This window comes from Psittacula echo, assembly GCF_963264785.1.
Source record: "Psittacula echo genome assembly, chromosome: 1".
In the NCBI taxonomy this organism is placed as follows: domain Eukaryota; kingdom Metazoa; phylum Chordata; class Aves; order Psittaciformes; family Psittacidae; genus Psittacula; species Psittacula echo.
This window is the reverse complement of record NC_137735.1, coordinates 76,340,730-76,363,098: the sequence shown is the minus strand read 5'-3', so window position 1 is coordinate 76,363,098 and position 22,369 is coordinate 76,340,730. Positions and strand designations below refer to the sequence as shown.

At 37.6% G+C, this 22,369-nt stretch overlaps 1 protein-coding gene across 1 annotated transcript in view; it reads right to left on the bottom strand.

Annotated features, from left to right (window-relative positions):
• The window catches only part of PRDM5 (PR/SET domain 5), a gene marked incomplete at both ends in the record, with an annotated part of 86,710 nt that overhangs the window by 43,562 nt on the left and 20,779 nt on the right, over window positions 1-22,369 (bottom strand). Inside the window, 7 exons of the mRNA XM_080627299.1 lie at window positions 201-294; window positions 5,491-5,648; window positions 6,935-7,019; window positions 12,502-12,581; window positions 14,850-14,971; window positions 16,326-16,500; window positions 17,156-17,339. Coding sequence (XP_080483425.1) covers window positions 201-294; window positions 5,491-5,648; window positions 6,935-7,019; window positions 12,502-12,581; window positions 14,850-14,971; window positions 16,326-16,500; window positions 17,156-17,339 — 898 coding nt within the window. The remainder of the gene's footprint in view (window positions 1-200; window positions 295-5,490; window positions 5,649-6,934; window positions 7,020-12,501; window positions 12,582-14,849; window positions 14,972-16,325; window positions 16,501-17,155; window positions 17,340-22,369) is intronic.

The window sequence follows — 22,369 nt, the reverse complement described above, 5'->3', positions numbered from 1 at the left end:
AATATTTGGATTTGCATTTAAGTGCATTTAAAGACAAGTTTTGAACTTGGCTCTGTATCTTCTAACTCCCTGGGGCTACAGTTGAATCTCAATACTAATTTAATATAGCAAATTGTATACTGGAGCAAGGTGCCATACGTCTGCTTTACACAGTCAAATGTGAGAACTGAGGAAGTTCTTTTTCCTCTCTTAGCACTTACTGTTATGAATTAACAGATGTCTTTGTAGAGAGAACGGGGTTCGGAACAAAGCTTTACATTCCTCACACTGGAATGGTCTCTCTTCAGAATGGGTCTGCAGATGAAAGACAACATGTAAGAGGAAAGGTCCAACAAAATCAATTAGATCTCATTACAGTAATTATAGCTAATTCACTAGTCTGGATTCAGGAGGGAATATCACAACAATTTGAAACATCAGGGGATGAAGAATCAACAATCATTCTGCTATTATCGAGAATCCCGAAAATCAGCGTAACAGCCAATGAATAAATATGCCTTTCCAGTCCTCAAAAAGTGTTTTCTGAGGTATACATGTAAACAGAAACAAAATATAGAATAACTAGGAAAAAAAACCCCAAAAGCTCAGTTGCACTGTGTCATCAGTACTCACACTGGCCTTAAGTACTTACTAATATGAACAAATGCTTGAAAGCCTATAAGGATGGTGGGGAGGGACTCTTCATTAGGGACTGCAGTGGTAGGATAAGGGGTGATGGGTTCAAACTGAAACAGGGGGAGTTCAGGTTAGACCTAAGGAAGAAGTTCTTTACTGTGAGGCTGGTGAGGCACCGGAACAGGTTGCCCAAAGAAGTGGTGAATGCTCCATCCCTGGCAGTGTTCAAGGCCAGGCTGGACAGAGCCTTGGGTGACATGGTCTAGTGTGAGGTGTCCCTGCCCATGGCAGGGGGGTTGGAACTTGATGATCTTAAGGTCCTTTCCAACCCTAACTATTCTAAATAAACGTACACAAAAGCCTTTCTCTCTGTTAAGTCTGAAGGTAAATCTGATCTGATTATCTCAAGACAGTATCTAAAATCTGGCCAAGAAAATTTCTAAAATCATGAACCTAGTCTTACAAGAATCCTTGTGTCTGCTTCTTGTACTAAAAGACAAAAAAAATAAAAATAAAAATAGAAGTATCAGTACTGAGGGTTTTGTTTGTTGTAGAAGAAGTTATCATAGTTGAGAAACAGCCTCAAAGCCATACATAAAATAAAAGGGCCTAAGCTTGGATGAATCTCTCAAACTGCAAAGTTGCTGAAGCAGATTTCTTTTCTGGAGCTTGTTATACATACAGCTTCATTCTACTTCTGTAAATTTCAAAGCACTTTCCCTGTTTCCTAGTGTTATTAAGTGCTGTCCCACTGCAGATAGCAAATTAAACCATACAATTTATTATCTAGCCAATTTCCTACTATTTTTGCAAAGGAAATCAAGTTTAAACTTTGCATTAGCTCACTTTGTATTAGATCTTAAGTAGAAGCTGCTGTGCCAAGAGGAAAAGGGATAGTAAGTGTTTTATAATATGCACAAAATTAGGTAAAAAAGTTAAGGGTACATATTAGCATAGTACATATTTAGATAATCTATGTCTGCTATTCATACTACTATACAACATTTATAGCTATCCCTTAAACTATGGAGAAAAAGGGATTTGTGGGCAGTCAGTGTAATTATTTAGATGTAGACTGAAGGCCTTGAACCTAGATTTATTTTAACACAAATGTCCTCTTACATACACAACATTACAAAAACATTAGAGTACTTGCAATGGCATACAAGAGGCTTTGGATTCAAAGTAATTTCCCGGACCTCAGCCTATGTCACTTAAAGCAAAAAGGCAACTGAAGCATCATCAAACGTGTGGAATGTATCACACATAAAATCTGCTGAATTATTCAGTCCAGATTCTACAGGTTTATATCAGTTTGCATCAGATGACACCCTGCCTGGCAATCTCAGAAATCAGGCCAAGGATTGACAGTACATGAAGAGACTGAACTACCTTCTCACCTCAAAAGGTGGTTCCTCCAGAACAGGGTTGAGATATATTGATGAGACACTGTGGGGAAGCTCGCAGTGCTGCTGTCTTTGCTGTACCTGTTCTGTGGATAAATAGAAGGGTTCAGTCTCTAGGGCTGTCAATCTGGCATCTTTCACGAGCGCAAAATTCCTCTTGCTTATTTAAAAAATGCCCTGGTTTAGAACACTCACCACTCGAGTGATAGTTGAAGACTGGAGATTTGTACAGAATTCCTCATCACCTCCTTGACAGTTCTCCTAGTCTTTTGACCAAAATACAATATTCACCTGTACACCTTAACTTCAGTACAAACACCTACGCAGGCATACCTTCATGCAAGGATACAGAGATCATTTGCCTCTTTTGTGAGTGGTCCAAAATCAACCTAAGTCTATCACAAAAAGCCATGCAAGTCCTAACAAGGCAAGGTATCCCCACCAGACAACCATATTGCTTGTAATACTGCCCCTTTTTGTCCTACTACACAGGTTGCAGATCAGAGACGGCTTCCATTCAGTCAGAGCAGAAGACAGGTGTACAACCAAAGCAACTGAGGATGGGCTCTTATGGAATATTTCATATCTGCCATTCCTAACAAAACATTTTTAGAAGTTTAAACCCAGCCCAATTATTCTCAATAAAGAAACTGAGGGAATATGGTTGTTCAAATTCGTTATGCTCCCCAAGACCAAATAACCCTGGATTAACCATAAACCCTTTAAAATCCTGTGTCTGCTGACCTGTATCTGCTCACTGTTATATCCTCATATTTTATTCTCTGAACTCATCCTCTATACATAGCATAAAGGAGCAGATGGAACAAAAACTTTGCTTTCTCCTGTATTGAAGTAATCTGGACTATATGGCACAGAACATTGACTACTTTCATCTGTAGCATAATCCAGTACTACATTTGCCTGAATTTCAGATACTATTCTCTTCCCTTGTCACAAAAATGGAACCATATTCTTCATATGATCACATGGTCATATTTTTGAAAAGACATCTGAGCTAGTTCCACCTCACATAACACTTCCCAGTGCTGACATCTCCAAGGAAGCGACAAAGCAAGTTCGCACATGTACCCTACACTAAGCAGTGTAGTACTTGTGTGCAGAATTAGCACATTAGAGAGGTACCACAGGAAGACTTAAGAGAGCGGTAAAGTTAGGGTTCCTGTTATAACGCTCGACTGAACAGAGTAGATATACTCTTAGCAATTCCACTGTCTACCTCCCAGTGAGATCCTGTGAAATGTAAGGAACTAATCTCCTTCTGATGAAATGACTCAACATTCGTCCATATCTGAAAGATGCTTAAAAGCACGTTGTGGGAGTCATTTTTACTCTGATACTCCCAACATAAAATAACCCCCATAAAGGAATCCCAGAAACAACAGCAACAAGTTTCCAGCTAAAACACAAAACAAAAATTCAAAGGCACAAAATGAATATGTATCTTGTTTCTTATTATAAATAAAAATTACGTGGCTCTACTGTAAAACCCAAAACAATTTTTCAAGTGTGTTGCTATCAGACTTGAAAGCATGTTTTCTGTTAAATACGGTTGATTTAAGTATTTTTAACCACTATACCCATCATTCCTAATGCAGGATTCTAAGCTCCCTGCTACTAGCACAGTAGCTGCACCCTTGTAACTCAAAAAAACACTGAAATAATTCAGAGTACAACTTTTCTTCCTCGAAAAGAAAATGGAACCTAGAAAGACGTCTTAACGGAATACAGATTTCAAGAATCACTAAAAACCTAAGTTGAAGAAATACACAGCAGTATGACACACAGTAAAGGTTTAAATTTCCACTGTTACTGAATCGCTATTCCTATGAATAAGCAGAACTATCATCCTCTTCCCCTAGCAGTAGTGCAGCCCTTCTAAAATTATGGCACTTAGAATTACTTTGGCATCCCAAACTACCACATCCTTAGCTTAAACCTTACAACTGGTTTTGTGCATCCATGCTCCCCTCCATCATCTACTACCTGTCTTTGATTACACTGTTTACTCAACGGAGAAAGGCATGTCTAAAAAAGCACATCAAGACATCTATGTCAGTCTCCTGGCTCTCACACTCATCTCTTCATTTAGCAAGTGAAATCAGAGACCTAAATATGGATGGGTGAATATTCACAGCTGTTTGGGTAAACTCTATGTAAACAGAGGAGTAAGTTCCTTTCATTATAAGGACAGGGTTGATTTACAGCCAGTACTATGTGTCAATAGGTTCAGGAAGTATTCCAACATGCTTAAAGGAATTCTGTCAAAATTAGATACTCACTAAACCTGTCTAAACTTTAATATTATTCCTATTAAGTGGAGCCTCTAATCCTTCCTTATGCTACTGGTGATGCTGCTTTAAACACAGAATTGGGTCACAGTGTTTACTCATTCACACTTAATCCTGAAGTCCATTTTTAGCCCAAACTCCCTACCGGTCATCAACTGCAAATTAACGTAAGGAAACTTGTAAAAAGTATTCATTTAAGATATAGATGTATCTTTCCAGTTAGTATTTCATACATTTTCCTTAAAATAGACCCAACTGGAAAGATTCTGCCCCATTTTCTTAATAAAGTCTAAAACATGAGATACAATCACAGCATAATACGGGGTTCAGCAGGCTTCTACATGCTTTCTGTATTAGACAGTCATCACCACTTCATCCTGCAAGAGGCATTATTATTACTCTTACATGATTTATGGTGGAAAGTGCAAGAGATGGTGCAAAGATCCTGTGCCAAATTCACAGATGGCATAGAATATGAGCTGAACTGAGAAAGGCTTGTGAGTGTGGGTATATCAGGAGTGAGTTTTCTTCCTTTTTACACAGTGTCATATTTCTGAAACAGCAGTCATGGGTATAGCCTAGCCATTAAAAAATCTAACCCCAGGTTAAAAATAATGACAGGCATTACAGAAATTAGGCCACGCAGATTTGAGCTTAAATCAACAGAAATGGAGCATCCCTTCATCAGCCTATTTTTCAGGTAATGTTTCTTCTGATGTTGTTTTAATGTGTGAACACTACCCGGTGCAAATACACTGTAGTTTGAAAGCATCTGCTGCAACAGGGCTATACTTAGTTTTATTCAAATATGATATTAAAAAAAATACAAAATTGAAGACATTTTAGTTCAGTTACATTAGAACTTGATAAAAAGCAGGGGAAAAAAAGTCAAAATGGGATTTATTTGATGCTTTTAACCAAGCAACTGTGATACTCTGCTTATTTCACTGGGTTGTTGGTGGGTTTTTTTCTTACTAGAATTCATTCAGTATTTTGAGATTTTGGATATAACAAAAAAAAAACCCTAAAAAATACATTCTTCAATAAGTCAATCCCATGTTTATAAGCATGCCAGAGCTTAATGATGAACCACTTAAAAGAAAAAAATCTGCAAATCTGAGGCTGGCAGACCTGTAAACAACAACAGCAGAGTGCTTTACCTTCTTGTGATTCTTGTAAACATTTCTGTGGGCAAATCCCTTTCCACAAAGCTTGCATTTATAAGGTTTATCTTCACTGTGTATTATTTTGTGTGCAGTCACTTGATCAAGTCGTTTGAAGGACTTATTGCAAACCTCGCAGGTGTAGGGGCGTTTTTCTGCAGAAAATGAGTGCGGGACATTTAATCTCCTGCTTACACAGGGGGAGAAGATGAAAGGCAGAGACAGTCATCTCCTCTGAGAGATTTTTGCAATTAAGTCAACCCAATTAAGATTAAACCAATTAGAAAGACATCTAATGCCCTTTATGTTAGACAGTTAAGTCACTTCACAAGAGATGAGCCATGGTGTATCTCAAGAAATTGGCACATTCTCTGCAATAATTATTGCTAAAACTAAATTCTGATTAATTAGCTTAAATCAAAAGAGAATGACTTCAAAGAGGAAAACTCTGTTTTCAGATTACAAATGTGAAAGAGGGCATGACAGTTTAAATGTTTTAAAACTTAATTAACAATATACATATTAGCTTCCAAACCCAAAAGTTCCTACGCAAAAAGCCTTTACGCTTCAACTGGTGACTGCAACTTAGCTATATTAATGCTCATTCAAAAGTGTCAAAAGAAAGCTAGAAGCCTCTGAGATAGAGATTATGAGAAATGAGCTTTTGGTGCGGACTGATATCAAGAAAATAGTTCAATTCTAAGTCTCTGCAGCTGTAAAAACCTGTGTATTTTAAATGCTAATGTATTTGACAAAAAAATGTTTGTGTTTCCATTGTGTTAGCTGATGTTTCTAATCACTAGAAATGTTAGACTGCAGTGATCAGAAATACCAACCAATTTGTATCATACTGCCAAACATATGGACAGGCCACTCCCCGCTCACAGCCACCTGTTCCAAAAGAGGACAGGGACAACGAAACAGTTGTGTGTGGTCTGTGAAATGATGTGGAGTACAAGCCACTTTCCTTTAACTGGAACCTAAGTGCATGAGTCCACTAATATGTATATGTATGAATGAGTGTTTGTCTTTTTGACACAGATCTCTGACTGACACCATATCCTAACTCCCATTCTCCTCAACACGAGATTATACCCAATGGTTCTTCACCTCCTCTACAAACTAAATAGCAATCTTTTGCCCCAACCCAGCTAACTGACATCATCTATCCCAGCTAGCATGAAAAAATAGCTCGACAAAACAGCAACAGCAAGAAGACTATAGTATTACACTTGGTTTTTGAAAAGCTAAGGAAGATAGCTTACATGGTTTCCTTGGAACCTGAGATTTTCTTGAGCAGCTCAGGGCAACACAGGATTCACCAAGTCTTCTATCAGGTAATAATTCAGATAAAAGTCTAACTAATTCAGGTAAAATGCAATGTATGTTAAATACATATACATACACATATACATATGTTTGTGTTACCTTTGTACGTTACCTGAATGAGTTATCATATGGCGCTTTAGTTGGTTAGCTGAAATAAATTTCTTTTCACATTCCTGACACTCAAAGGTCTCATGGACCTGCAAAATAAGTGTTTAATGGTAATTAAATGTGTCTCCAACAAGATCACATATCTTACATATATGATATTCTCTACCAGACCGTAACTATTTCTTAGCCAGCAGCTATACTCACACTTAAGAATATTCTGTGATTTCCCCCTTGCTAGTCCCTTGGTGAACAATAGTATCTCTCAAAAAATAAATATTCATCATTGCAAACAAAAAATTATCACTAAAAGTACATACAGAAACATGGGTCATGCAAATTTGCAGTATGATATTACTATTATGAAAGTATGAAAAAAATAGATGCAGAATACCTTTTCAGAACATTTCATTCTAGTCAATAAGACATACGTAACATTTTTTACTTAGATGGTTGTCTGAAGTTTATATAATTGTGCTACCTATTAGAATCCCCCCAGACACAATTACTTGAAATAACTTGCAAGGTATTCTTAAACACAATATTTAATACATCAGAACCCAGACTGTGCTTTAACATCATACAAATGTCTGATTTCAACTTACAAGCATGGTTTAAGAGTCTCATTGAACACATTTGCATCACAACAGAGACTTCCATGCATGTACATTCAAAAGCTATAGCTATTAGGTATATACTCTATAGCTGCTACTCTTTAATCAATTTTTCAGAAAAGAATCAGACCTGTGTGCACATGCATTAAACAGCTGTAGCTATCATATTCTATAGCTGGCACTCTTTAATCAGTTCTTTAGAAAAGTGCACCATTACATGGTAAAACAACAGTAATAAAATATAGCAAATATTTTAATTCATAATTATATTAATATTAATATTTAGTTCAATAATTATATTCTATAATTAATAATTATATTGATAATTATATTAAAACAGATTTACAATGTAAGAAAACTTGCCAATAAGACGATTTATGAGCATCCAGGCTGTAATACCACAGACAAGTGCTCATGCAATGATTTATTTGTGCAACAAAATTAGTCTCCTTAGAGGGCTGTAATAGCTATCAACATAAACCTTTGCTACATTAAAGTCAGAACATACTTACAATAATTTCACAGGCATTTCGAGAGCTACACCTTCAGATAACTACTAGCTATACAAAACAGCAAGCATCTGAACAAGATTAACATATGCACAGATAAATACGCTCCTTCACTTACAGGAGTGATGATCTTAAAATTTTCATGAGGTCTATTGAAAAGCAAAAGGTGATTTAAAGAGTTTTGGAGGAGCAACTGAGCTAAAACTTTGAAGATGCAAGTAATCAATGATTAGCTTTTCCAGAAACTAATATGGATTTCAATCTACCACTCCAAGAACTGGATGAGACTCCATATGCTGGAAGGCAGTGCTTTGAGAGAGCAAGGATATGAGAATATTGCACCCAACTGAAATTATGAAATATTATTGATTATTTTAAAGCAGTGTTCAAATTTTGGTTTCTTCTACCTTTCTATAGCTCTTATAGTGATTATGAAAAACAAAAATTGGGGAGTAGAACTAAACACTGCCCAGTGTTAAACAAATAGGCAGAAAAACCCCAACACAGAGAGACTCAGAATTGGCAGATGAAAAAAGGTGAGAGGGAGGGCGGGAATCACAGATGATGTTTAAGAGTGACTCTCCTCACCATAATTCTACATTAAGCCCAGCTCTACAACAAAGAAAATTAAGAAAGAATCAAGGATTTTTCATCAGCAATAAAACGCTCTCAATCTCTGATTGTTGTTCTAACAATGAGGAGAATCCTTCTTTGTTCTGTCATTTTCTCTGCAGCAGACAATGCTACAGCATGCCTCTTACTGGAAGCTTATAGATTCATACAAGAAATCTGCTAAGAAATCCAGAAGGCCAACAGCACAAACTAGTCTTACCACTGAAGCACAATCCTGCATTTCATACAGGCATTCATTTTATGACCTTCTTCAAAGTCAAAAAAGTTTTCCTGTCTTACACTCGAAGGTGTCCTTAGCCATAAAGGAATTTGCTACTTTACCATTCAAAACACCTGCCTACAACTACAGTCAGAAACTCATCTCACAGCTCTAGAGCCAGAAAGAGACATAACCCCACACACACCCTACAAGTACTGAAAGTGCAGCACTATCCATTCTGACTGCATCATCCTGGGAAAAGAAACCACCAACACCCAGAGTTGATTGAATTTTAATTCCCTTTGCACTTAGAGAACAGCAGAGCCTCAGCGGAGAGGCCTGACAGCCTGTGCTATTCACATGTACACGCTCGCTTTGAAGTTTAAGTTCCTGTGCACAATTCAAATCCAAAACATGGCGGCTATATTCAAAGGTACAAAGGGAACCCTTTAGCAATAATCTGCATCAATGAAGACAACACTCTCCTCACTTGCTTATTCACTTTTATCATTGTTCAATGAAGGAGTTCTGCATTTTACCTAAATTTCAGAGCCTAGTATCAAAATATAATTCAGATGGTGTTGCATTTTCCCTGGCAGTAGAAATTACAAACCTGCAGAAAGATTTTACAACAAACTTTTTCACTCTATTATCCAGTCTTCCGTAAGCTCCTGTACAGCATTGCCTTAGTTGTGTTTGCTGAGGGTTCATTTGTTTGTTTGTTTACACTACCATTATCACTCAGCACAGACTACTATAAATACCAGATAGAAGGATGTTACTTTACAATTGGAGGATAAGACAAAAGAGAATAGGTGGATAGACAAAATGGAAATCAAAAAGATACTGATCACCAAAAAAAGCAATAATCAGTGGATCAACATCCTAACCATTCAAGTTCTGTAGGTATCATGCATCATAATTGTTAAAGTTTTGTAGGCATCATGCAGGAGGGTAGTATTATGGTAAACCATTTTGGAAATCAAATATAAAATTTAAAATGTAGATGAGGCTGTTCTGGTTAGGATTGTAATCAGTAAGATGAGAATTCAAAACAGTTTTTACACTCTGAATGAAGCTCCAATATACTCAATATTTAAAAAGCAGAAATCAAATGCACAAATGATGACCAACAGTTTACACATAGCACCACTACAGAAAAGATTAATGAATTCAAAAGTATGAATAATGAGATTGAGGCTACTGTCAGAAAGCACTGTCATTCTGTATTAATAAACATCTTCTATGTGTTAATAAACTTAGGACAATCATTCTTCTATTCTTGCCACTACCAAAGGCTCAAGTAAACATCAATGCTCTTCTTGTCTGTGCAGCTGATTTCAAGAAACACATAGGTGAAAAAAAGAGAATCCACAGGCAGAAAAAGCTTACTGAAAGAAAAAGCAGTTTGGAAAAACAGATGCATCAAGAAAGATTGAGATAAGTGTGTTTGTACAGCCTAGAAATTGCAAATGAAGTTCAGAACAACTTTGCAATGTGCTGTTACAGAGAAGACTGTGGTGAATTTTTCTCAGCATTCTCTCAGGTAAGACAAAGAGCAATTAATTTGCAGTAAAGAAGATTTTAGTAAACACCAGAAAAAACAAATACTGGACTAATAAATATATTGCAAAAAAGTTGATGGCACTAAAGCTGAAAGAGAGAATACAAAGAGACATCTATGGGGGTGGTAGAATTTCCTTTAGTGGAACTTTTCAGGAGATGAGACAGCAGGTATCTGGAATGATTTAGGTATATAGTTACTCCCCTCTGTGACCCAGAGGGCTAGACAACCTCCAGAGATCTCTTCCAGCCCTGTACCACCTTGAATTTATCGAGGTTAAACAAAACAAAAAAAAAAAGGTCATGTTACCAAAAATTAGCATGGTACAAGCAACAGCCTAGAAAACAAAGTAAGACTAAGGACAGACAACGATGATAGCAGAGTTTAATTGTGCATGGCTGAGAAGAGGCTTATCTTTAGACATTTAAGGTGCAAGCAATCCGCAGGACACACATAAGTAAAAATGGGTTTAAATTAAAGATGACATGAAAGATAGTGATCTGAATGACCATCTCTTCAGAAAGTAAACAGATTTCTTAATCTTCCCTATAGCCACCCTCTTTACCTTCTTTCTCTGTCAGAATTCTCTCTCTGCTGCTTGGGCTTATTTTCTGTTATCTCCTATACTTTACCTTTATATTCTCCACTTTTATTTCTTTACATTGACAGGAAATAGCTGAAAAAAAATCTCTTTTCCTATCTGTTTCACCCATTATTTTCTTACTGGTTTTTTTTTGCCTGTCAAAATATTTATGGCAATATTTGTGATGGACCTAGCCCCAATACCTAGAAATGCAAAGTAAATCAAGCAAACAGAAGTCATAAGTCCTACACGTCATCTCCATCACTACCCAATGTAGGTGTGTGAATCCAGAATATCTATTTACTGGATGTCATAAAAGAGGAGCCAATAAAGAAGCGGCGAAAAAGTTTTATGCATAAAATCTTCATGGTGATTCGTAAGCTGAGTAAGTGCTCACCTGAGCAACCATCAATGCTACTTGAAAAGCTTGTTAGTGTGTGTCAGAGAATCTGCACAGAAACAAACCAAACATTTTAGTAAAATGCACACCCTAACAATAGTATCTTTCATTTTCAGGACCAACATAAGGTGCACTGGACGTGTAAAAATTGCAATTATGTGTGGCAAAGCATACCAAGATTTGGCCTGAGGAGTAATAAAATACAGCTCTGTTACACAACAAATGCAGTTATAGTAATACAAGCAAGAAGAAAGACAAACTAAAAAGGAGGGGGCCACCATTTCCTTTGCAACAACATATTTTAAGTGATATCGCACATATCCTCAATGGATTCAGGTTATAACAAGGGCATTATTAAAGACTTACAGTTAATCTGATAGACAGTACAATGTAGCTTTTTGTAAAAACAGAATCTCCCGGGTTTTAGTCATTTATCAAATTAACCTTGCAGAGACTTCCTTTGGGTACAATGGATTCAGAATCTCATAGTCATAGTCCATCTATATTTATCTGCAACAGATGCTTTTCAAACTGTTAACCCCTCCTGTTCTGGTTATAAAAGATTAGGGGTATAAACAAGAAGACAGTAACAATTGGTTTTGAGGAGAAAAAAAAATTACCACTGCATAACTAAATTACAAGTAACCCTTTCAATGGTATGTCACAAAGTAATATGAAAGACTGTATTTTGTACAAAACCTGAAGGCTCGTGAACTTATTTTATGGTCTGTATGAATCCTGGCATTATATAACATACTTTTACATTTAGCTTAGCATCTTAAGAATGCTTAAGAACAGCAGGCATCTTTGACTTAATGATGGAATGCATAAATGATCCAAGCACAAATGTCTTTGGTTTTGGTAAAAGATACATTAAAACTTTAGGAAGATTTTGGTTTAACTGATTGTGATTACAAAAATAAATACCTGCAATAAAATACATTGGTTCTGTAACCATGAGAGAGATTACGCAAAGGTTTCCATTACAGCAGCTTTCAAGTGACCTAAGCACCACAGTCTCACATCTTAGTGAAGTTAAAGCCTGCTGTGAGTTAGCCTTCATCTTACTGACCTTTCGATGCTCTTGGAGATTTGCTGCTGAGGAACATTTCTTATTGCACACTGAACACATCAGCTTCTTCCTAGAATTTCCTGAAACAGAAACAAACTACCACCAACATCTAAAAAAGGAAGTGCTAAGAACGAACCTGAATATTTCTACTGAGTCTGTGACTTTTCACAGGTCATCTGACTGATACAAGATTTTTATGTTTGTATCCCATCTTCAAAGCGTTTCAAATCAGGAGTTCTCTGTGGGTGTTCAACAAACCAGTTACTGATGGAATGTAAATCAAGAAAACTAGAACAATAAAGAAAAAAACCCTTCAAATAGATGTTATCACACATCACCAATCCAATATGAAGAGCATAATTCACAACTAAGAACAACTCACTTTACAACTGAACAGTTGATTTCTTCCAGAAGTCAATCCAAGAGTTAGTGCAGCAGTGACAAAAAAAGTTCCTAAACTGAAGTCAAAACCACCATTTCTTATTTTTTTCTGTATTCAAAAAGCATTAAGCATTCTACTATATAAAATAATATTACTTTTAATGGACTTTAACTGAACAAGACAAGGAAATTGCACCATGAATTGAAACCTCTAAAACCTCACCTAAAATGTAAATTACAAAACAAGCTATAGGTCAGCTACTGGATGTATTTTCCTTCCCTTTTCACAGTTGTTTCAAAAAGTGACAGAGCTTATCTATTACTTACACTTTGAAATTCATTTTAGTAACCACAAAGCTGTTTTATTACAAGACAAAGCCACCACAAACCTAATTCTTTGTTTAGAATTACATGACCATGCAAGATATTTCCTAACTTATATAAACAAAGGTAAAAAGAATGGATATAGAATGGAAGATGAGTCAAGCACAAAGGAAGTATGGATCAGAAACTAACTCATTAGATGACTTCCAGCTCAATTTTCAAGGCTCTCAGCATCCTACATCTTTCCTCCTCCTGCTGTCCTAAGAATTCATATTATGTTGTTTCTTCTTGCTACAATCAGTTGGTTCAATACTTAAATTTGTAGTATAAAAAAACCCAACTTAATCTCACATACACTTTTGCTGTTCTAAAACTTATGACAAGTATTTACATATACTGATATACCCATAAATAAAGGAATACACTTCAACTTACAAGAACATTTATAAGACCTTTTCAGAGGAGAGGAAGGTGATAACAAGTATCTGTTCATAGCTTTGTCTAACAGGCAACACACGTAACAATCCTTTCTACTTTCCCTTGCCTCCTGGTGACACAAGGCAAGAAGGGGTTCTGTAAGGGTCCCCCAACAGCAGTAGGTTACTTTCCTTCCTGCACAGACACCAGATGTGATTTCTATGACTCCCAAGTGGTAAAATAAAAGCTCTGCTCATTGTGCAGGCAGAGCAAAAATATCCTTCAGGCGTCTGCTCTCAGTCATGTCTGAAGTGATCGTTCAAAAGAATTGTGGAATTTGTATACAACCACATAACTGGCCAAAGCTAAGCCTAAACATAATAATGCTCATGGATTAAAAAATACGTTACTGATACTGAAAAAAGCGGATAATCTTTTGTAAGGAAAGTAATGGAAGAGGTTATTTACACTGGAAGTTTGGCAGAAAAAAGAGTTTTCAAGTAATGAAAATCTTACAAAGCATCTCAGTGCTGTCATCATCAACTAAAGACTGTTTTCTTTGCACTCTGGTAATTTGCTGTCCCCATAGATACTGATCTTCCATTGATATTGAGAGGGGACATACAGAGAGAGCAGAATGCCAGAACTGAGATCTGCACTGTGGACCTGAGAGCAGTATTTTGCCCTTTCACGGAAACAGAGTGAAGTTTGATTGAAAAGTATTGATTCATAGTGCACAGATACAAAAATGCTAGGGCCTAAAGGGACTATTGGATTGTCTGGTCTGGCTTCCTGTGCAACAGAGGCTACAGAATTTTATGTCATACTGTCATTGAGCCTAATCGTTTGTGAAGCATGTCTTCCAGAAAGGCATCCCATTGTGTCCCGAAAATACCAAAAGATCAAGAACTCACCACTTCCTGTAGCAGTTTGTGCCAGTGGTTGATTTTCCTCACTACTGGAATGTTTTGCTTTATCTATTATTTGCCTTGTTTAAACTTCCCCAGATTCCTATTACATTTTCTGCAGTAGATTAATGATTCATCTGGTATAGAGTAATTTCTCCCTGGGGGAGGAACTCTTGCAATTAGTTACTTTCTATTTTCTTTTTGAAACAAATGAATCCATTAAAAAAGAAACCAAAGACAATGTTTACTCTGATTTGCAAATTTAAGGCTAGTTACATGTTAAGAGAGTTCTTTCCAAAGAAATGTTACATGTCTTACCACTATGAACGTTTTCTTTATGTTTTTTCAGGGCATCCTTACTCTTGAACCTCTTCCCACAGCTATCTGCCTTGCATATGAACCTGGCATCCCCTCTGCATGCCTCCTTGTGCTGTTCATAACTATATGGGATAACCAGTAAAAAAAAAAAAAAAAACAAAAAGGCAACACATCAAGCAGTATCTACAAAAACCAGACACACAGCAAGTACTCCAAGCTTAACACATGCTGCACTGCAGAGTTATGAGGCCACCTCATGCATTACTTACAGCAAATAGAAAGGAAAGCATTTGACTTCTTTCACTGTTACGATTCACAGAAACTAACAAGCTTGAAAGCTAACATGCAAAGGGAGGCCAGCAATGATATGACAGCAGTCCAGTAACTCAGACACAAAACCTCGATTCTGAGCTGAAGGAAGTATTGCAAACAGAGCACTGAAAACTTCTTGAAGTGTCTCCTGGGCTGATATTCTCTGTGCACTGAAGTACACTAAGGAAAAATAAAAACAACAAAGTAAGGGGAACATTCTACAACTTACACAGGCTTGCAGTAGCTAAAAAAATATACAGCTCTACAAGCACTCAAGTAGGTGAACCATCTCTTTCATATGTGAAGTCTCCTGGTACTTAGTGGGACTAATGAAATACATAAACAGCAAGAGTCAGGATCATACGGCTGTATCCTCATGCAGATCATTCTTACTTCACATGTTGTAAATATTTACTTAACTAGCTATACAGCACAAATCCAACTTCCACTATAGATGAGAAGGAACAAGTCTAAGTTCAAGAGAAACTGTTTAACTGCCTCCAACAAATACTTCTCTGCTACATGATTTTTTTTATTTTCATGAAAGAACACAGAGCTCAAGTATTGCTGTCAGTTCTGGGAATGTTCACATTATTCAGATGTAAGGAAGATCAATTTATTACAAGAGCAGCCTAAGGTACATTCTATGCAATATGACTCTGGTTGTTCCAATGTAAGATAAATTAAATGTACTACCCATAATCACTTAAGCATTTAATGTACTAGCTGTAATTAAATGTATAAGTAATAGATCTATTTAAATGCAAGCAGAAAAATATATATACAAAAGACAAACAGTTATGGTTTTGTACAAAAGTGTAACTGTAACACATATTACATTAGTGACAAAACTGCACATTTACACTATCAAGGACAGTAAAGATGTGCTTTTAAATCTCACGTCTTTCATGTTTCAATTTGAGGTTTTTTTTTCAATCACCCAAATAATTAAGCAAATATGAAGCACTGTTTCCTCCTTTTTTTTTGTCCTTCTAGATCATCATCTACTTTTTTCTAAATTGTTCTTTAGTTCTGTAATGACATCCACAGCTTAAAAATTACATCTCCTAAACTACTAACTAGTGATTAAGCCCAGACAAATAAATGACTGAATGAAATTGATTTAAGTAATCCCTGAAAAAAAACACTCCTAATTTTACTCACTGTCTTTGTAAAGCTTGTTTCACAGGGAATTTCTTTCCACAGTTTCGGCACTTAAATTCCTTTTCCTCACTGGGTTTTTGGTGCAAAGTCTGAAGATGCTCAGCTAGAATCTCCTGGCTAGCAAAACTGGATTCACAGTTTGGGCATGCATGCTCTTCTTTACAGGTGAGGGGATCTGCATGATTGGAAGCAAAACCAGTAAAGGAATAGTTTTCAGGGAATGTTTTGGTTACATTACATGCAAAATGGAATCACAAAATTCACAAAAGACATTTGTCTCTGAATAGATCATAGCCTATCTTGAGTGGATTACCACCAACACAATTGCGAATGGATGCAAAGTATTAGGTTGGGTGTGATTTAGGCTGTTAGCCTGAGTTAGTTATCCAGATTGTCTCTACTTTGGTAAAGATGCCGAGAACTCACCAGACAGCTCACCTTTTCTTAGACATTTTACCTTAGGGTTGGCTGAAAAGTTTTATGAGAAGTTTTATTGCTCTCCCACCTAATAAAAGGGAAACTACCCCTCTTAGAGCAAAAGCTTAACTTCCATAAACTTGTATGTCAGATGAAATGAATTCTGTCTTTAGTTCCAAAATTAATGGTAGTTTCTCATGAAATCTAGGCTCACTCACTCACTAGTTCACAGGACTGGCTGATTCCTATTAGGTAAAGAAAAGAACCTCAACTCAAATCAAAATAGACAGATAAAAGTCATACAAGAGCTCAGACTAAACCTCGGAAGCCTTCCAGTTCCCCAATCCTATGCAATTAGCGTTCTCTTTCTTCTTTTAAGATCCCAAGTTACCCTTTTTTTAAATATTGCTCACTTGCAACTTTTTCATCAGCTGGTTGCACTTCTTTGTTGTTGCCACTGCCTTCATCTTCCTGGATAACAGTTACTTCTTCTGCCTCCTCCTCCTCTTCTTCCATGTCACTGTCCAAGTACCCAATTAGAAGTTCGGTGTCTGTTTCAATATCTTCCACAGCCAGATAGAAAATATTTTCCCCTTCCTGTGGCAAATAGTAAGTATAAGCAATAAATAGTTACGTCAGAAAAAGTAAATTCTAGAGACAAGTATGGGACTCTGAACTAATATTAGCCTTCAACTATGGAAGGGATGGCTCAATTCCTCAGGGAGCACAATGCTAGAATTGCCTTTCTAAGACTTCTTTCCTAGGGTGGCTGCATGGATAAAGCACCCTTGTATTCTGGAAGTATCCCCCTGCCTTACCTTTGAGGCTTTTCCAATAGGTACTGTAGCCCACACCAAGGTGAAGGTGGTATTAAAGTCCTCCTCTCCTGCCACACTCTGCCTGACAAGAACTTTGAAGTTTGAAAATGAAACATTTGAGTATTAGAAAAATAACCAAATTTAAATAACCAATACAGCTTTAGCTCCGTTTGCTGCTGGCTGAATAAATTATATAACCCAGCTTTCAGTAGCATGTTCACATACTTTTATTTACTTTGTCTCTCTTCCCCTTAAGATTCCCAGCCTTTTTCATGAAGAGGCTTTCACCCCTGGTCCATTATCTTCACTATCAAGTTAGCAGGAACATCTGTAAAACGCACTTTAAACCACTAGATCAAAACCCTCTGCTGGTTTAAATCAGTGTAGATTCACAGATCCACAGAAGGCCAAAGATTCAGCCCAGATTCTGTACAAGAGGACAAGCTATGTACTGATAAGCTCCAAAACCTTCACCCCAAAGAATAAACAAGCTTGCAAATAGATACATAAGCTAACAACTTTGGTCTTTGACTATTTAATTAAAGTTACCAAGGTTGGCACAGGGCTAAGTTAGGGACATGTGAGGGGCTTCTACAACAAAACTGTCTCCTAAACTGATACACATTGCTGCTTTTTTTCCTTCCCATATGCGAATCAACTCCTCTAGGTACTACCCAAAGTACCAAGGGAGACTCATTTTCATGCAATGAAGGTTTCAAAGTTCTATCATAAATCCTAAAGCTTATCTGATTAGCATCCAGAAAAGTTATCTGACGCTTCTTCACATTACATCTAGCCATACATTTTGCAACAAGCTTCCTAGAACAAGGACACGATAATGATTTTTAATTTTTACAATATCCTAAGAGTAATTTAAACTGTTAACAGGGATGTAGTATCCCTCAAGCTTTAGGTTTGTTGTATATTACACTGTCACACAAGATATTGTCACACAAGAGTGAAACCTATTTAATTCAATAGACCTGATACAACTGCTGCTTTGAAGGACTCACCACTTCCCTGTCCTTATCTCAACAGCAGCTTTTGAAAAAAAAAACAAATTCTGCATTTTTTTTTCAAGATATATTCTGCAGTCCAGATATCTATCAGCATGCCACCCTAACTTCTGCATACGTTCAAGACTTGCTGGTTTTCATATGCCTCTGTCAAGTTGCGCAGACCCCTTAATTTGCTACAGTCTAAACTCAAAACAAACCACATAGTGAAACTCTTGACACGAGGAAAAGTAAAAGGTCTTTCTACACTCAGTCTCCACTTAGACAGGATAAAACTGCTGGAGTAAACCTCCAGTACATCACTGTTTAGGACAACCTTATGCTAAAAGCAAGGCAACCTTATAAATGGAAGCATGCACCCATTAATGGCTTGCCAGAGGGAGGAAAAAAAAAAAACTTAGAAGAAAAAGCCACATATCCCAGGCAAAAATTAAACCCCAAACTTACTCTTTTAAAGAACCAAATAGTACACCTTTCAATTAAGTCATATGTGACACATCCTACACCACACAGTAAATCTGGAAAAACAGCAACCAGAATTATTCAGGTTAACCTAGACCAAGTGTAAGAACACCAACAACCAAGCTGTTATCATCATGTTACATCCTCACCATCTCTGCACTTCCCTTATGTGCATCCGGGGCTTATTTTATAGCTCATGCCTAAGAATAGACTGTTTTTTTGCCATTTGCATACTTTTAGTTAGTAAAGACAGTAATAGTAAAGAGAGTAATGGAAGAAGGACCAAGGACTCTCAATGCTTGAGTGCTCTGGGTTGCATTCCCATTGAAAATAAATCAGCTCTGGTACCAGCCCACACTAAAACACAGCTCAAACTCATTTCTTCTTCAAGGCTAATTTGTTTGGGTGTTCCAGCCAAACAAATGCTAATAGTCAGGTATTCAGAGCATTAATTAATCCAGATACACCCACACTGTAGTAGCTCCCCAAGGCAGCATTTTCAGGGAAATCACGGAGTATCTCCAGAAACCACAAAGGAATAAGTCTCTCCTCCCACCAGCAGCTCCTGAATGAAGCACATTTACCTACATGCATGCAGAGACAGTGAATGTAGCAAGAAATCTTTTAAATAACTTTAATAATCCTCCCATTTCTAAGAACACATCTGCAGTTGTTCCCCCTGCCTATCTGCTTAGGCCATGCTGGTTGTTACACTAGTTATTTTGCTAACCATGTTCATCTGCAGCAAGCCACAACGGTCCTTAGGAGAAAACTCCAAGTGCTGGTCATGATGGCATCACAACCTCCCTTCATGCTTTTACTGGTTTATTGTTCCACTTTGGTTCTCTCACCCTCTGCCTTGCCTGTCATCTTCTAAGCTCTGAGCCACACTGACCTGCCCAGCAAATAGTTTTCTTGTTCCAACAGCTCTGCTAGCCCATTTTTGCTCCACTACGGGCATATCTCACTCAGGTTCTTGGCTTTTTCAGTTACACACCTTCACATGTGCTTTGTAAGAGGGGAGACTGAAAGGGAACATGGGCCAGGAAGCATTCACAGCCTGTCACACTTCCATCCAAAAGTGTAAGACATATGTCATCACTCCTGAAAGCTGAAAACACAGGAAAAGGAGGAAGCAGATAGTCTTGTGTTACTTTAGAAAGAGTAGGGCTTGTCCATCCTCCAGAGCTTGATCAGCTTGCTCCAACCCAGCCTTCCTAATCCTTACCAACTTTCCCCTGATCTTTGCCTACAGCTCCAGGGTGTCAGGCTGCCCAGAGTAAAACCAACCTCGGCAATGTCTGTGAGGGCAGAAACCTCAATCCAGGAAATACGTGGAGGTGACCTCTTGAGGGCTGTGGCAGAAGACTACAAGCTCAGATACAGGAAAGGTCAAAACCAGCATGCAGTGCCAGGAAAGACACTATTAGAATAACAGTGCTTTCCCAAGAGGGAGAGAAGTTCAGGTGCCCTTGGGGGAGAGTAGGGGAAGCAAACCAGCCTCCCAAAGGTGTTACTGAGGACCAAAAAGCCCTAGTCCCTCTTGAGCAAGTAAGGTAAAATTGATGGCACAAAGAGACTGGGAGAAGTTTTTCTTGTTTTCACACTAGTTCACACATGGGACAACGCTTGACTGTTAAAAGCACACAACAGAAGCCATGTTTATAAGTAAATAGCTAGGAATAGCCCAGGGCAAAAAAGATTACAATTCATACAATTCATACAGCTGTAATTCTAAAGCTACCTGAAATATAGTAGCAGATGAACTCATTCAATTACTGCTTGAAATAAGTTAGAGAAGCCTCTAGTAATTCAGCTGTGCCAAACACTCAGAAAAGCAACTGATACATACACAGGTACCCATCAACCTTTCCATCCTTCTCTAGCAGCAACACAGCTGTGCTGCTCACTGCACAGCTCTTCAAAACACTTCCTACATCTTCCCAGCCAAAGACACCCCGAACACCACAGCTTTCCCCCCCGGGAGCACAGGCAGAACTCAGCATCCAGAACATTCCCCACATCACCACCAGAGCTCCCACCAGAACCAGGGTGGTATTACAGGGAGAAAGGGAAAAAAATAAACAAGAATAAAGAAACCCACAAAAAAACAAAAAACAAAAAACAAAACAAAAAAAAAAAACCAAAAAAAAAAAAAAAAACCACAACAACGGAACAACAGAACCTCTAACACCCCCTACTTCCCCAAAAATAATCCAAACAAGTAACTCCACCAAACTTACTTCCAGATAAAATCCCATGCCCCCTAAGTCACTTTTTCACCACAGGCAGCACAGCGTCTAAACATTTAAACTATGATGAAGTAATCATATTCTGCAGTCAACCCAGAATGTGGTTTACTTTATTTGCATACAGAGACATACACATTCACTTCATCTTTTAAACTGAATACTAAGTACTAGGCAGTAAATAGTAAACTGATTATCAATCAGTACTTTGGATATGAGATTGTAACATTTATCGCTACTAGAGTGATTGGAAATGTTCTCAGAGCAGACCAAGAAGATCCTTGGAGTATTTGGAGAGTGGAAAGAAAACTAGTGGGAAAAATAATTACTTGGCATTAGCATTAGTGGGTATAAACAAAAAAAATCATTATTTTCCCTTCATGTTTTTGTTAGTTCATATGAAGTCTTCTAGAAAATTGCAGAGGGCCAGCTCTGAAGCACACAACCAGCATGAAGCTCTTAACCATTTGTCGAACAGACTTAGGACAAGCAAGAGAAGCACCTGTTCTACCACTGTGCTTTATTTTCACATTTTATAGGCTATCATATCATCACTCTCAGTCAGACATTCTCAAGGAAACAATTTTTAACTTGTGAGATTCCCTGATAAAGATTCACTTTAAAGAGTAAGCAGGAGAACTGAGACAGAAAATTCAAATACTTGTTTAAAAATTTAGGCAACATCACAACAGTCTTCATAAAATACAAATGTCTGGAGAAAATTTGCATTTCACAAAGGTAATTGTAATGTGCTAGTGTCCTGGGTTCAGCAGCAGCAGTCATTTTTTCTCCTTCTTAGTAGCTGTTGCAGCACTGTGTTTTTGACTTTCGGCCTGGGAATAATACTGATAACACTGATGTTTAGACTGACCAAGGACTTTGTGAGTCTCATGCTCTGCCAGGGAGGAGAGGAAGCCGGGAGGAAGCAGGGACAGGACACCTGACCCAAACTAGCCAAAGAGGTATTCCATACCATAGCACGTCATGCCCAGGATGTAGAACTGAGAGTTCCCAGAAGGGCTAGAATGCTGCGGGGTGGGGGCGAGGTACCGGTTGGTGAGCGGTTGTATTCTCTTCCTTGT